Source organism: Schistocerca gregaria, chromosome 1, assembly GCF_023897955.1.
Source record: "Schistocerca gregaria isolate iqSchGreg1 chromosome 1, iqSchGreg1.2, whole genome shotgun sequence".
Classification (NCBI taxonomy): domain Eukaryota; kingdom Metazoa; phylum Arthropoda; class Insecta; order Orthoptera; family Acrididae; genus Schistocerca; species Schistocerca gregaria.
This window is the reverse complement of record NC_064920.1, coordinates 705,979,989-705,996,646: the sequence shown is the minus strand read 5'-3', so window position 1 is coordinate 705,996,646 and position 16,658 is coordinate 705,979,989. Positions and strand designations below refer to the sequence as shown.

At 45.6% G+C, this 16,658-nt stretch overlaps 2 protein-coding genes across 2 annotated transcripts in view; one reads left to right on the top strand and one right to left on the bottom strand.

Annotated features, from left to right (window-relative positions):
- Positions 1 to 16,658, bottom strand: part of LOC126365766 (UDP-N-acetylglucosamine--peptide N-acetylglucosaminyltransferase 110 kDa subunit) — a 572,676-nt gene that overhangs the window by 510,908 nt on the left and 45,110 nt on the right. The gene's annotated exons all lie outside the window — the stretch shown is intronic.
- On the top strand, positions 1,057 to 15,271 carry LOC126365778 (uncharacterized). Its single transcript, XM_050008340.1, has 3 exons — positions 1,057 to 1,139; positions 9,649 to 9,810; positions 13,139 to 15,271. The coding sequence occupies exons 1-3, from the start codon at positions 1,074 to 1,076 to the stop codon at positions 13,445 to 13,447; spliced, it is 537 nt and encodes a 178-aa protein (XP_049864297.1). The 5' UTR covers positions 1,057 to 1,073; the 3' UTR covers positions 13,448 to 15,271.

Below are 16,658 nucleotides of genomic sequence, written 5' to 3'. Positions count from 1 at the left end.
ATATCCTGAATACTGGTAATGGAACATAAATGATGGCCGAGTTTGGCCCACATATGTTCTATCGTGGATAGATTCAGAGGTCTTGCTGCCTAGAGGAGTACCTCAAAATCAGGCAGACGTTTCATAGGGGCACTTGAGATTTGTGGGTGACATCGTCCCGTAGGAAAACGGGACCGCGAGGTAATACATGGCAGCGTAAGATATCCGTGATATACCTTTTTCCCGTCAGAGATTCCTTAGTCACTACCCGCCGTCGCATGAAGTCTCATGCCCGATATCTCTCCACCCCATGACACTTCGGGTAACACCGTTGTACCTCTCCAAAACTTTGGATGAATGCGGCCTCTCCCCATGTCGTCGTCATACTCGCTGACTTCGGTCATCCGGGCATTGCATAACCACGATTCATCGCTGAACACTATGCAACGCTGTTCACCAGCAGACTATGCTTCCCCGTCAAGGCAGCACTCCAACGCAGCCGTTTGTGGTGCTACGTCGACGGTAGCCTATGCAAGAAACGTTAATTCCTTAGGCGGCAACATTAATGATTTACATTCCCGTCTACATATACAAAGCTACACTGACACCAGTCCGTCTTTAAGGTGCTTCAATTTTTTTTTCACGCAGTGTATATGCCGTACGTTCTCCTTGTGGGCTAAACTGAACTCAACGGTGCAGGTGTCTGCTATCGCCTTGGTTCCCAGTTAATATCATCGATGGCTCGGAAAAGTGAATCGGTGAAAAGCGTTTTCGTATATCTTGTGTTGTGAGAGAAAACATTGCAATTCACGTCCTAAGCCCTGAAGATAAGGCTGTAACAGATAGAGACGCTACGACCGGGGTTCACTGTTCCCATACTTTTCGCTTTAACGGAAGTAAGATACACACGGTTCTATGACGGTGGACAACACGCCCGTATGCTCAGCATTGCGAGAGGCCGACAAACGCCGTGACGTCAACGAGACGACGCCCGCGGCCTACGCGGAAGTCTGCCAGCGGAGCGGCAGGCGTCGCCTGGAAGCTTAAAGCGGTGTGGCGCCCGGCCTGCAGGAGCAGTCTGCTGCGCGCCGGCCATGGGGAACGCCATGACGCCCAGGGAGGTGCACAACATGCGAGTGCTCATGATCTGCACAGAAATGGTGAGCCCGCCGTCTCGCGCCGCTGTGTAACGATGCTGCCAACGACTACTGTCACATTGTGTGTTTACGTTGCAAAATTACCTACTCATCGCAGTCACTGTCGCGTACCGATGAACGAGAGAGTGTAATTATCTGATTCTACACGCACGGCACCTGATAATGAACGTTGTTGATGTTGTGGTCTTCAGTCCTGAGACTGGTTTGATGCAGCTCTCCATGCTACTCTATCCTGTGCAAGCTTCTTCCTCTCCCAGTACCTACTGCAGCCTACATCCTTCTGAATCTACTTAGTGTATTCATCTCTTGGTCTCCCTCTACGATTTTCACCCTCCACGCTGCCCTCCAGTACTAAATTGGTGATCCCTTGATGCCTCAGAACATGTCCTACCAACCGATCCCTTCTTCTAGTCAAGTTGTGCCACAAACTCCTCTTCTCCCCAATTCTATTCAATACCTCCTCATTAGTTACGTGATCTAGCCATATAATCTTCAGCATTATTCTGTAGCACCACGTTTCGAAAGCTTCTATTCTCTTCTTATCTAAACTATTTATCGTTCACGTTTCACTTCCATACACGGCTACACTTCATACAAATACTTTCAGAAACAACTTCCTGACACTTACATTTATACTCGATGTTAACAAATTTCTCTTCTTCAGAAACGCTTTCCTTGCCATTGCCAGTCTACTTTTTATATCATATCTACTTCGACCATCATCAGATATTTTGCTCCCCAAATAGCAAAACTCCTTTACTACTTTAAGTATCTCATTTCCTAATCTAATTCCCTCAGCATCACCCAACTTAATACGACTACATTCCATTATCCTCGTTTTGCTTTTGTTGATGTTCATCTTATAATCTCTTTTCAAGACACTGTCCATTCTGTTCAACTGCTCTTCCAAGTCCTTTGCTGTCTCTGACAGAATTACAATGTCATCGGCAAACCTCGAAGTTTTTATTTCTTCTCCATGGATTTTAATACCTACTCCGAACTTTTCTTTTGTTTCCTTTACTGCTTCCACAATACACAGATTGAATAGCATCGGGGAGAGGCTACAACCCTGTCTCACTCCCTTCCCAACCACTGCTTCCCTTTCATTGCTCTCGACTCTTATAACTGCCATCTGCTTTCTGTACAAATTGTAAATAGCCTTTCGCTCCCTGTATTTTACCCCTACCACCATCAGAAGTTGAAAGAGAGTATTCCAGTCAACATTGTCAAAAGCTTTCTCCAAGTCTACAAATGCTAGAAACGTAGGTTTACCTTTCGTTAACCGTTCTTCTAAGATAAGTCGTAGGGTCAGTATTTCCTCACGTGTTCCAACGTTTCTACGGAATCCAAACTGATCTTGCCCGAGGTCGGCTTCTATCAGTTTTTCCATTCGTCTGTAAAGAATTCGCGTTAGTATTTTGCAGCTGTGACTTATTAAACTGATAGTTCGGTAATTTTCACTAACGTAACAGTTACAAATGCACAGCACTACAACTGGAAGAATGACAGAGAGCGTAAAAGAAAGTTCAATTTTTTTTCGTAGTTTCATATGATTTATATAGTGTTACACGGACAATATCTAAGCGATAACCCATTTCACGCCAGACATTCCGAAACGTATGCCCAGTTACCAAAGCGATTGCATTTTCAGTTATGAATTTGTTTTCGGCTTGGGAAGCACGCACATAAGGTCTTCCACAAAAGTCCCTAAAAATAAACCTATAGGTGTTACCTTCGGAGACATGTGGCCATTAGCGGGACACAGCGTAGTGGTGTTTAATATGACCGAGGCAACACCCTCGGTATCTAGGTGTGAGACTGTTCCATCTTGCTGAAAGATATAATCTGTCGAATCCCACTCAAGCTGTAGTATCAGCCATTACCCAAGCATGGCCAAGGAAGTGTTTGTTGAATTACTTAGCTCAATGAAGAAAAATGGATTGTACAGATTTTGTGTTGCCATCCGACTTGTGCTTGGGCGACGATCAAAATTTTGAACTTCTTTTTCATTCTCTGTGATAATTTTCCGTGTATCGCATCCGGCGAGCTGTTCATAATCACTATATTCATTTTAAATTGCCCTGTATCTTTGGTGCATTAAATATGAATGGCTTGTTTTTCGTGTCGTCGAATCCCTGATGACACTGATTCCGACCAGTCATGTCACATCGCTGAAGCATACGGGGGCGAAGCACTAGCTCCGCCGGAGAAGAAAGGGGACGGAAAGGGCTGTGGCATCTTTGAAGGAAGCATTTCAGCCCCATGCTAGCGGTACTGGCCTAGTTGAAAACGCACCTGCCATGCATATGCCGAATATCCTCAACAGGATTCTATTCCACTGGGAGTAGATAATCCTGCTGAATGTCATCCTTTAAATGCATTCTGTAAGAAGAAGCATCGGCATTCATGAAAAGAAACGGACCACCAATGATGTCTGCATATACCAGTATCAACGGGATGTAGAAAGGTGTCACTACGATAAAGAACGGTTTATTCGGAGTAAGAAGCGGAGTTCAGCCGACTGATTGGCTGTTAGGGGACTCTTTTCCTCATTTACGCATTTACATCAGTGTGACTTTTATCGCACTTCTCGCACAGAAGGACCTCTTTCCAAGTGTATCTTTTTTTCGTCTGTTTACGTGTGCATCGGAAATTGCAAAATTTTATTCTTTTCGCATGTTTAATACAATTTTCTCCTGTTTTTTGTGAAAAATTCGTTCCGTGGCGATTTCAAAGCGGTCCTAATATTTTGTCTTTCAAAATTTAGTCATTTGGTGTTCATTGCTTCCAGTATAGGATAATTATTCCTTCCACAACTGGGACTTCCCCTCGTTTAATCTTTGCAAATTAGTTATTGTTCTGTCTGCTGTTCATCTCAACTTTTATGGTTCTTTGATTTGCTAGCAATCGAGATTCTTTGTTAAATTACCTGCCCAAGTCACTTAATAGTTACTTGAGATCTTACTTGCCTTCACTAAGAATCGTTATATCACCTGAGAATCTATGTCCAGATATGCACCTTTTATTTTTGTTCCATATTTTTCTTTAGTTACCAATAAAATGCTGTAGTATTTGTTTGTATTTCATATGATCTTTAAGCGGTTACATCGTCTGTAAAAGTAAGTCGCATTTTCATTTGTTTACTTATACATTAGTTTAGTTCTTCCCTCTGTCTTATCTGATCTCGCTTTCATACATCAGTAACACAAGTAAGTATGGAACTCATGAATCTTCATAGCTATTTTCCAAACTTCATTTAAGGTTCACTAAAATTCATGTGCATGTGTGAGTGCGTGTGTGTGGAACATGTTATGGTTTGTAGGTGCTTTTCGTCAGGATAACGAAGTATGTACTTCGTAAATGGCCATGGCCGTGGAAGTATGACTGTCATACAGTTATTTCTCTCCTTGTTTGCTTTACGGTCGTTAACTGGCTTCAGGATCATATGTGCTTGTTATTTTTATTTCTTTTGTCGAATGGTCTTTTTCTGTTAGCATCATTGACAAACTTCACCTGCTGCCATATCTTTATTATGCAGTGCGGAATAGCGAATGTACTGTCAGCCGTGTTTAACGCAAGCCCCTACCACGCCTTAGCGGAGAAGTGAGACAGTTGTTTCCGAATTGGAGACGCCATTTGCAGGCACAAATATGAATATTGGTTTAGCGATTTGATAGGAAACTGAAGTACGAAAGAAAAGGGTATTTACTTCACAATTCCTACTGAGAAAACAAGCCTGTCTTTAATGACTGTAATTTCTTAGTTTACTGTATAAGATATACATTAAAAGTCGGGAGGTTACAGATATCTATTTAAGAATTTAGAGTTAGTTTCTTACATGTACACGCAGAAATGCAGCAAGTTATCAATTCAAGACAGTTGCATAAAAATTATGAAGTAGCAGATGGTGACATTGTTTTATCATTTACTAAAGTTTTCGATTTGTGTTCTTGTTTAATATTTGCTGGTAAATCCTCACTATCTGTCTTCTGCGCTTATTTTTCAATCTTGAATTTATTTTTGCATGGCACAGTTTTATCTACTTCCTTTCCACAACTTTATCGTATTTTTGTTCAATCTGCTTGGACTTAGATAACTGTGATCTTCAATATTGTTTGAATTAGCCACTTCGTCTTCACACTTATTTACACATCTACATCTACATGACTACTCTGCAATTCACATTTAAGTGCTTGGCAGAGGGTTTATCGAACCACAATCATACTATCTCTCTACTATTCCACTCCCGAACAGCGAGCGGGAAAAACGAACACCTAAACCTTTCTGTTCGAGCTCTGATTTCTCTTATTTTATTTTGATGATCATTCCTACCAATGTAGGGTGAGCTCAACAAAATATTTTCGCATTCGGAAGAGAAAGTTGGTGACTGAAATTTCGTAAAAAGGTCTCGCCGCGACGAAAAACGTCTATGCTGTAATGACTTCCATCCCAACTCGTGTATCATATCTGCCACACTCTCTCCCCTATAACGTGATAATACAAAACGAGCTGCCCTTTTTTGCGCCCTTTCGGTGTCCTCCGTCAATCCCACCTCGTAAGGATCCCACACCGCGCAGCAATATTCTAACAGAGGACGAACGAGTGTAGTGTAAGCTGTCTCCTTAGTGGTCTTGTTGCATCTTCTAAGTGTCCTGCCAATGAAACGCAACCTTTGGCTCGCCTTCCCGACAATATTATCTATGTGGTCCTTCCAACTGAAGTTGTTCGTAATTTTAACACCCAGGTACTTAGCTGAATTGACAGCCTTGAGAATTGTACTATTTATTGAGTAATCGAATTCCAACGGATTTCTTTTGGAACTCATGTGGATCATCTCACACTTTTCGTTATTTAGCGTCAACTGCCACCTGACACACCATACAGCAATCTTTTCTAAATCGCTTTGCAACTGATACTGGTCTTCGGATGATCTTACTAGACGGTAAATTACAGCATCATCTGCGAACAATCTAAGAGAACTGCTCAGATTGTCACCCAGGTCATTTATATAGACCAGGAACAGCAGAGGTCCCAGGACGCTTCCCTGGGGAACACCTGATATCACTTCAGTTTTACTCGATGATTTGCCGTCTATTACTACGAACTGCGACCTTCCTGACAGGAAATCACGAATCCAGTCGCACAACTGAGACGATACCCCATAGCGATGCAAAGTCCTTCTGAACATTATTTGCATGCCTTAAGTCACTGTGTATGCAATGTTTTATCATACAAGGCGTATAAGTCCAGATATTTTTATTTGTGAGTGAGGACAGTGTACATAACTTTACTGCAGTATTTACTTTGTTTGTAAGTTAGTACTTATAGTTATTCAGAGTAGTATGTTTCAGATTGGTTAGTATCTCCAAGAGCAAACCATTAATGCTTACACTGAGATGAAAATCATGGGACACCTCGTAATATTGTGTCGGACCTCCTTTATGTTGATGTAATGCAGAAATTTGACGCGGCATGGACTCAGCAAGTCGTTGCAAGTCCCTTGCAGAAATATTGAGCCATACTGCCTCTAATGTCGTCCATAATTGCGAAAGTGTTACCGGTGCAGGATTTTCTACACGAGCCAATGATTTTGCCACCCCGATCACCGAACATGAATGCCATCGAACATTTATAGGACGTGCCGGCCGGAGTGGCAGAGCGGTTCCAGGCGCTACGGTCTGGAACCGCGCGACCGCTACGGTCGCAGGTTCGAATCCTGCCTTGGGCATGGATGTGTGTGATGTCCTTAGGTTGGTTAGGTTTAAGTAGTTCTGAGTTCTAGGGGACTGATCACAACAGCAGTTAAGTCCCATAGTGCTCGGAGCCATTTTTTGACAACTGAGGTCCAAGACTTTGTGGGACCGGCATCACACTCGAATCCTACCGCGAGCTGTTACCAACTGTAATCGCGACTCATCTGACCAGACCACGGTTTTCCAGTAGTCTACAGTCCAGCCGATAGGGTCACGAGCCCAGGAGAGGCGCTGCAGGTGCTGTCGTGGCGTTAGCAAAAGTACTCGCGTCGCTCATCTGCTGCCGTACCCCATTAACGCCAAATTTCGCCGCGCTGTCCTACCGGATACGTCCATCGTACGTCCCACGTTGATTTATGCGGTTGTTTGACGTAGAATTGCTTGTCTGCTCTCGGTCGTAAACTGAATTAGTTTTTCTTCGTTAGTGTACACTCCTGGAAATTGAAATAAGAACACCGTGAATTCATTGTCCCAGGAAGGGGAAACTTTATTGACACATTCCTGGGGTCAGATACATCACATGATCACACTGACAGAACCACAGGCACATAGACACAGGCAACAGAGCATGCACAATGTCGGCACTAGTACAGTGTATATCCACCTTTCGCAGCAATGCACGCTGCTATTCTCCCATGGAAACGATCGTAGAGATGCTGGATGTAGTCCTGTGGAACGGCTTGCCATGCCATTTCCACCTGGCGCCTCAGTTGGACCAGCGTTCGTGCTGGACGTGCAGACCGCGTGAGACGACGCTTCATCCAGTCCCAAACATGCTCAATGGGGGACAGATCCGGAGATCTTGCTAGCCAGGGTAGTTGACTTACACCTTCTAGAGCACGTTGGGTGGCACGGGATACATGCGGACGTGCATTGTCCTGTTGGAACAGCAAGTTCCCTTGCCGATCTAGGAATGGTAGAATGATGGGTTCGATGACGGTTTGGATGTACCGTGCACTATTCAGTGTCCCCTCGACGATCACCAGAGGTGTACGGCCAGTGTAGGAGATCGCTCCCCACACCATGATGCCGGGTGTTGGCCCTGTGTGCCTCGGTCGTATGCAGTCCTGATTGTGGCGCTCACCTGCACGGCGCCAAACACGCATACGGCCATCATTGGCACCAAGGCAGAAGCGACTCTCATCGCTGAAGAAGACACGTATCCATTCGTCCCTCCATTCACGCCTGTCGCGACACCACTGGAGGCGGGCTGCACGATGTTGGGGCGTGAGCGGAATACGGCCTAACGGTGTGCGGGACCGTAGCCCAGCTTCATGGAGACGGTTGCGAATGGTCCTCGCCGATACCCCAGGAGCAACAGTGTCCCTAATTTGCTGGGAAGTGGCGGTGCGGTCCCCTACGGCACTGCGTAGGATCCTACGGTCTTGGCGTGCATCCGTGCGTCGCTGCGGTCCGGTCCCAGGTCGACGGGCACGTGCACTTTCCGCCGACCACTGGCGACAACATCGCTGTACTGTGGAGACCTCACGCCCCATGTGTTGAGCAATTCGGCGGTACGTCCACCCGGCCTCCCGCATGCCCACTATACGCCCTCGCTCAAAGTCCGTCAACTGCACATACGGTTCACGTCCACGCTGTCGCGGCATTCTACTAGTGTTAAAGACTGCGATGGAGCTCCGTATGCCACGGGAAACTGGCTGACACTGACGGCGGCGGTGCACAAATGCTGCGCAGCTAGCGCCATTGGACGGCCAACACCGCGGTTCCTGGTGTGTCCGCTGTGCCGTGCGTGTGATCATTGCTTGTACAGCCCTCTCGCAGTGTCCGGAGCAAGTATGGTGGGTCTGACACACCGGCGTCAATGTGTTCTTTTTTCCATTTCCAGGAGTGTATTATGAGTAGTATTTTAGTAGGTTGGATAGTACCTCCAACCACTTCTGCAAGCCATTAATGCTTATTTCCGCATAGGCAGTACGTTAAGCGTTAACCCAAGAGGGTAGCCGAGAGGATAACGCGCTGCTTCCTGGACTCGGGTAGGCCCGCCGGCCCCGGATCGAATCCGCCCGGCGGATTAACGACGAGGGCCGGTGTGCCGGCCAGCCTGGATGTGGTGTTTAGGCGGTTTTCCACTTCCCGCTAGGTGAATACCGGGCTGGTCCCCACGTTTCGCCTCAGTTACACGCGTCACAGACATTTGAAACACGTCCGCACTATTTCACGATTTACACTCGTCGCAGACTGTTGGGGTACACTGATTCCGTCCTGGGGGGTCCGGGGTGGCGGCAGGAAGGGCATCCGGCCATCCCTAACACTAACATTGCCGAATCCGTTGTAACCACGCCGACTCTGCGATCGCTGCGGGAGTATGGCGTAAGCGAAAGAAAGAAAGGAGGTCAGGTGTTAAAGTGTGGACGCTTGTGCGCAAAACAGTTTGTCTATACTGCAGGCACAGTCCACTTAGTGGTGCAGTGAAGACCATGCAAAAAACATCAGATTGTAAATTGTGTGAAGTTTTTGTAGGAAGATTGTTTGACGCTGAGAAAAAGAAAAAAAACAACTAAGACACAGAAGTGATTACACATTAAAGTACCAATGGCTGAAATATCTGTACTTACAGTCCTAACACCCTGTTATTTGTAATCGTTCACTAAGTGCAACCGCAGAGTTATCCTGCAAATGGTAGCTTTAGTGTGGGAGCTGCGCTACACTAGTGTCAGCGAGTGGCCTAGTCGTTTTTAGCGTGTGTGCAGTTTAGCTAGAGGCGGTGAGAAACAACGGTGTGTGTGTGTGCTGCGCAGATGATATGCTGCATATGCGGCGTCCTGCTGACGCCGCTCCACGGCGAGTGCTGGCAGCGGTCCTCGACGGCGCTCCAGATGGCCGCCTCCGGGGGCTACGGTCTCATCGCAGTGGGCCGCCTGTTCGCTCTGCTCGGCGGGGACCTGCTGCCACTGGCAATCGTAAGTATCAGCCTACCGCGCTGCCGGCACGCAGCAAACTATCTTTTGCTACGAGATGTTTGCGTGGCATATTATGCTAAACTGCACTTTGGCGACAGTATTGGCGTTCTCTTACGGGTCCATTCCCCGTCAGTCTATAAATAAGCGATATTTAAGATTTCTTTTGTAAAAACTAAAGAAGCAATCTACGGGGTGATCAAAAAGTCAGTATAAATTTGAAAACTTCATAAACCACAGAATAATGTACATAGAGAGATAAAAATTGACACACATGCTTGGAATGGCATAGGGTTTTATTAGAACAAAAAAAGGTTCACAAAATGTCCGACAGATGGTGTTGGGCAGCGAAACGTCAGTAACTGCTATCGTGACGGGTGAGAGGTACGCCGATATGTTACAGAATCGCATCATCCCCAGCCTGGCTGATAAAAATCTGCTGGAACGTACGATGTTTATGCAGGATGGCGCTCCATCCCATATTGCTAGACGCGCGAAAGATCTCTTGCCCGCGTCGTTTGGTGATGGTCGTGTGCTCGCCGCCACTTTCGTCATTCTTGGCCTCCCAGGTCCCCAGACTTCAGTCCGTGCGACTATTGGCTTTGGGGTTACCAGAAGTCGCAAGTGTATCGTGATCGACCAACATCTCTAGGGATGCTAAAAGACAACGTCCGACGCCAATGCCTCACCATAACTCCGGACATGCTTTACAGTGCTGTTCACAACATTATTCCTCGACTACAGCTATTGTTGAGGAATTACGGTGGACATATTCAGCATTTCCTGTAAAGAACATCATGTTTGCTTCGTCTTATTTCTCTATTCTAATTATTGCTATTCTGATCAGATGAAGCGCCATCTGTCGGACATTTTTGAACTTTTGTATTTTTTTTGTTCTAATAAAACCCCATGTCATTCCAACCATGTGTGTCAGTTTTCAAATTTATACTGACTTTGATCACGCAGTATGTAAATCTTTTTGCACATTATTTATTGATTCTGGGACGCTGTACGATTTCTTCTGAAGTAAGAACTTCAGTTATCATTAAGAACCCCATCCGAGGAATTAAAGTAGGAGGAGGAGGAGATTAGTGTTTAATATCTCATCGGGAACGAGGTCATTAGCGGCGGAGTACAAACTCGGATTAGGGAAGGACGAGGATGTAAATCGGCCGTTCTCTTTCAAAGGACCCATTCCGGCGTTTGCCTGAAGCGATTTAGGTAAATCACGAAAAATCTGAATGAGAAGGGCAGGACCCAGGTTTGAGCCGTCGTCCTCCCGAATGCGAGTCCAGTGTGATAACCATTGCGCCATCTCCCTCGATCCTCGGTTTACGTAAATTGCAACAAAACCTGACGCTGGTGTGTCGCTGAGGACACTTGTACTACGTGTAGACGAACCTGGCCATGATACCATTTGTTTAGCATGAAGATGAAAAATATAATTTAAAAACAAATTTCATTTACAAGACGGTCACTGTGCAAGGAAAGAAGAAATGAAGGTAAAGGTTCGTTGACCGTCGACGACGAGGTTGTTAAAAGTAGAAGCTCAGATGGAAGTGGAATGGAGAACGAAAATGGCGGTGCGTTTTCAAAGTAAGCAACCCAGCACTCAGCTGAAGCGATGCAGGGAAACCACGTAAAATCTAAATCTGGTTGGCCAGACGGGAGATTTGAACCTATGTCGTCCCAAATACGAGTCCAGCGTCTCAATGCGCCAGTACCGTCACGCGTCCCCCCTCCCCCCCCCCCCCCCCCCACTCCCCTTCAAAGTCCGCCTTCATGCGGGGCATTGCATTCAATGAGCGACGCGCTGATGTGGTCTCCGCCACACTCCGGAACGCTCGGGAACGATCGATCTTGTTCACACAGTAACTTACTTATCTGTACCGTGACGTTACGTATACGAACACAACATGCTCTAGTGGAAAATGGCGGCTACAGCCAAAGCGCGCAAACTACACACGAGCTCTCGAAAGGGACTAGCGTAAACTAGCTTTTCGCTTCAATAAACACACGGCATAGAGCTTCCAACCAACAATATTTCCTATGGTAATTTGAACTTTTGAAGTTTTGCAAACATTATTCTTATTTAAACGCATTTAGCAGTACATATATTTCTCTCTGTGTCCAAGCAGGCAAGGTTCTCTCTGTACTGAAACGAGATGCGGCCTGCATGTGAAGTAGGTGGTGTTCTTCCATTTCACTGGTTCATGTTCTAATGCTCGTTCACATCACTTGATTGGTTCGATAATTACTATGCATGTCCAGAATGACTTCGCAATGCGTATTTTCCACATTGTGAGATCAGAAACATGTTCCGTTGCGCGTTGACTTTGGAAATCGCAGCCCGTGAGAGGGCAGCTAGAGATTGTACGCCCAGTCTGTGCTATTTATCACCACTCTTTTCCTTGCAGGTGTTCAACACCTATATTGAAGACAGCTGCCGCTCTTTGTGTCCACCTCTTCCTTCTTCGGTCTGTCCTTCTCATCCTCACGCCTTTATCTATCTTTGCCTCCCTTTGTCTCTCCATCTCCTCCTCCCCTCTCGTTGTCCATTTCTTCCCCCTCCCTCTGACCATATACTTCTCCCTCCTCTCTCTTTCTGTCTCCACCTACACTTCGTTTCCCACTTGCTCACCATCCCTTTACAACAGCCACCTGCCTAATGCACCTCCATATGCACCCTTCCCTCTGTCCAGTTCCTCCTCCACTTCACTCTATCCATCAAAAACTCTATCTTTCTCAACCTGTCCCCAGCCATGCTAATTGACATATGAAGTCCTTGCAATACAGTTCAATAAAGCAAGCCGATAATACTGGCGCAACACGCCTGTCATACAGGTCAGGCTGCACATCAAGGGGTGGAAAATAATTTATGTGTCCCTGATGTACAGGCTGGCATGCAATGCAGATCGATAAAGCGTGCCGATACTACTACAACATAACACACCTGTCGTGCAAGGCAGCTTATATGTTGGAACCCAGAACAACTGTTTCTCGCCTCTGACTTGGAGACTGTCATGCAAAGCAGGTCCATTTGGCACGCTGATACTGTTCCCACACAATACGAATGCTGTGCAAGGCAACCTATACGCCAGGGGCTGGAAAAACACGTTTCCGCGCGTGTCTCCGCTCCTATTAGAGCTAGGAGGCTATAAATCTCACAGTACTTATATACGAGAGGCCTGCTCTTTCTATGCCAGTTTTGACTGAAATCGATTCAGGGGTTTGTGAGGTGATCCTGGACATGGACCTAAATACACATACACTCTATTGAAACGGTTGTGTGTCTGCCTGCTAAGAGTGAAATGTGTTGACGTGTTTGCAGGAGCGGCTGTACGTCTGGGCAGCGGCGGTGCTGTTCGCGGCGTGCGGCGGTGTGTCACTGGCGTCGGCGGCCACTGGGGACAGTGCGTGGGGCCCCGCCGGTGTGTGGGAGACTCGCGAGGTGACCCGCGCTGCACTCTCACTCCTCGTCACCGTAGTGCTGGTCGGCGACGCCAGCACGTGCCACTGGCCCGCGGGCATCACACTCGACGCCCCACCTCGCATCAGCAGCGCGCATCCTCCCGCTGCCGACGACTCGCCACCGCCCTACTCTGTTGTCATCGCGCACGAGGCTGGCCTGCTGCCCTGATACTGAAAAACCTGCTCAGGTTCAGCTGCTGGGACAAGCTGCGAAGTGAGGTCTTCCCGTCTGCTCGTGTCCACTTGTGTCGCCACCACAACTATACTGACGCATGATCCTGTGACCCTGAGGATCAGCAAACTGGAACTTCATAGCAGATCAGGGCAATATCCGCGAATACTGCTGACTCTCCACAATGCAGTGATGTTTGGAAAACTAAAAGTGCAACTTCCTCTCTCGCGTCGCGACCACAAGAATCCACGAATGTGCCACTGAACCAAAGTCCCAGATGCGCTGTTGCGTCCTCATCCAACACCAGTGAAGGTGTGGAGATGTCTGATCTACTACCGGGTGATGATATCGGTACGGGCAGTGTAGGGCATGCTACAGGCAGCTGCAGACGCCGACTCTATTGCTCAAACCCTCTGGCGTCAAGCGGCCTATCATGTCTACTTCAATGTACACAACTCCAAAGCTGTTCAGGGTACATCGTACTATAGCCCAGTGTTAACGACCTCATTGTGTTGTGGATTTTGTGTTGGATTCCTCTTTGGACAGCTTGTACTCTGCTGTTGACCGACTTTGTTATGATTATGGAACAAGGACTCGCAACTACTCCTGTGAAGTACAAACTGTGAATGTGACATTTGCGTTCTCCAGCACTTAGGTGCTGTCGACATGAACCCGAGCACCGCTCTCGTTTGGCGCTTGTGGTGGAAAGTGTTTGTTTCTATTGTGCGGGATACAAAACACCCAAGAGAGTCTCATGACTCCCTTTTTGGGAGCACAGAACTATTAAATCGTATGTCACTGCATGTAAAATTGGTGGTTATAATGATGAACTATTGTGTACTGTATCCAGTGCTTCTCAAAGCTCCCCCCCCCCCCCTCTCTCTCTCTCTCTCTCTCTCTCCGTCTGTTGGATACAGTAAATAGAACATAACATGTTGCCCATTCAGTATTTTGGTACTATATTTAGTGGAAGGAAGGGATGGACTGCTCAACGAAATACGATGAGTCTGTATGAGCAAGTGCATTGGTCTAGCAAGCTATCAAAATCTGTGAAATGTATAAGGGGACCAGCTAATCATGGTTACCAGAATGTGATTTGAACGGATAGTTCTGTTACTCGTAGCTACACAACTCATTAAAAGTGAAACGTTAAAAATGTAGAGCGAATTCTAGTCATAATATTTAATGTATGCTGAACAAGAATTTTCATTCTCTTCCGTGGAGTATGGACTGCGTCAGACGTATATTGTGACCTGTCAGCTCTTTCTTTTGTGTAGGTGAAAAACAAGAATGCATGTCTCTAAGTCTATACTGACAAATAGTTTTATTACAGGGATTTTCATAGAATAAACTCAAGTAAATACACTACAGAGATGGAAGAAACCGTTCTTTACCACTGGCAACACTGGCTCATCGCCAACGTGATGAGATGTAGGAAACTTAAAGTTACCAGAAAACTCCACCTTCTCCATTCATGTAATCACATACTTGATGTGAAGAATACAGCGGGTTCATGTTCCTTTTCAGGCCATCTTTATAAGCAAATCAAGTGCATCGCTACTTAAAACTACAGATTGGCCAACTCTGTGTATATAAATTTTTATGTGTGTATGTATGTGCTTGTGTACCTGCATGTGTGTGTGTGTGTGTGTGTGTGTGTGTGTGTGTGTGTGTAACACTGTTTTCGAAATCGTAAACAGAATACTCAGATGGAGTTATTGAGTGATCTCAGTGCTTGCAAATACTGTGATATAATTTATTTATGTTTTTTACTCACATTTTATTTGTAATTTATAAGCAAAATAAATAATTTCAAAAATGCTTTTCTTATTTACTGAAACCATTTGTTTCCACGACAAATGATGCGTATAGTTATGTGCTAATATTGCCTCCCTGGTATTCACTACCTGTAAAACACTTTAAAACAAATTTCTCAGATAGCATTTAGTTATTGGAGTATCCGGTTTTATCATAAATGAAAGATCTCTGGGCAGAATACGACCGAGTACAGGAAAGCGCTAATTGGTGAGTTTTTCGTGTCGTCGGTGTTTCTATGAGATGACGGTGTCATTTGACTCTTCTATCTGGTGTCAATCTTATCATCTGTATGCATCCATATCATCCAACGTTCTTAATAATTTGCTTTACGTATTAAGATCCCTCTCTTCGCTTTAATTATCTCTTCTACTGCTACCTTCACTGCCAAGTTTACTGTTCTGACAGCTTTAGCATCGATCTTTTCCTTCCTCTCTGAAAATTCGTCTGGACGAAGCCTAGTGAAGCACTTTGCGGTACAGTGGTTACGACAGTTTCGTGAAAAGTGGAGAATGTTGAAATTCAGAAAGTTGAATCGTGAAATTATCCATATTACACAATGGGACGCAAAACCTTCACAAATAAGGCAATAAAGAGCACAGGGGTCAAAAATCTGACACTTCATAGTGGCGGTCCACAGAAATGGACTACTTGCGTTTGGAGCATTGACTCTGAATCGACAAATTAAAGCCAGCGACTGGAGAAAGCATTTCCAGAGAAACTATAGGAAACCGTGGAGCTGGCGTGAAAATCCGACTGAATTCTGTTAACGAATGATACATAAAGATGAAACTATAAACAACCTTACTGCTATTAGTGGACGCATTGTCTGAATAAAGAACAGGTAGCCGATTAAAAACATTTGGAATTTCGCAAAGCTGGCCAGGGTGGCCTAGCGGTTCTAGGCGCTACAGTCTGGAACCGCGCGAGCGCTACAGCCGCAGGTTCGAATCCTGCCTCGGGCATGGATGTGTGTGATGTCCTTAGGTTAGTTAGGTTTAAGTAGTTCTAAGTTCTAGGGGACTGATGACCTTAGACGTTAACTACCATAGTGCTCAGAGCCATTTGAACCAATTTCCCAAAACTGAAAACGTCACATGAATGTGAGAAAGACTTAGGTTAGTAAATCATCGAACAATGTCAGTAATAGGCATACATTTGGACAAATGATAAGTAATTCCGAACATTTCAGTGTTTCGTAACAGGAACTTAACCTTGAAAACGTTACGTGAATTTTGTCAACGCAAAAGACAAAAACATTATTTTTTGTTGTTATTTCATCCTCTCAAGGGAGACGTTGAGGCAACAGGCTCTAAGAGCTCTTCAATCGCACACTTCGTTAAAATGCAATCTGGTTTTAAAAAAAAAATAACAATGAAAACCGTACAGATAA

Excerpts from the sequence above, each read along its gene's own strand:
- LOC126365778 (XM_050008340.1), top strand. The coding sequence starts at position 1,074 with ATGGGGAACGCCATGACGCCCAGGGAGGTGCACAACATGCGAGTGCTC. Across the intron at positions 1,140-9,648 it reads TCATGATCTGCACAGAAATG|ATGATATGCTGCATATGCGG; the intron begins GTGAGCCCGCCG and ends TGTGCTGCGCAG. Across the intron at positions 9,811-13,138 it reads ACCTGCTGCCACTGGCAATC|GAGCGGCTGTACGTCTGGGC; the intron begins GTAAGTATCAGC and ends ACGTGTTTGCAG.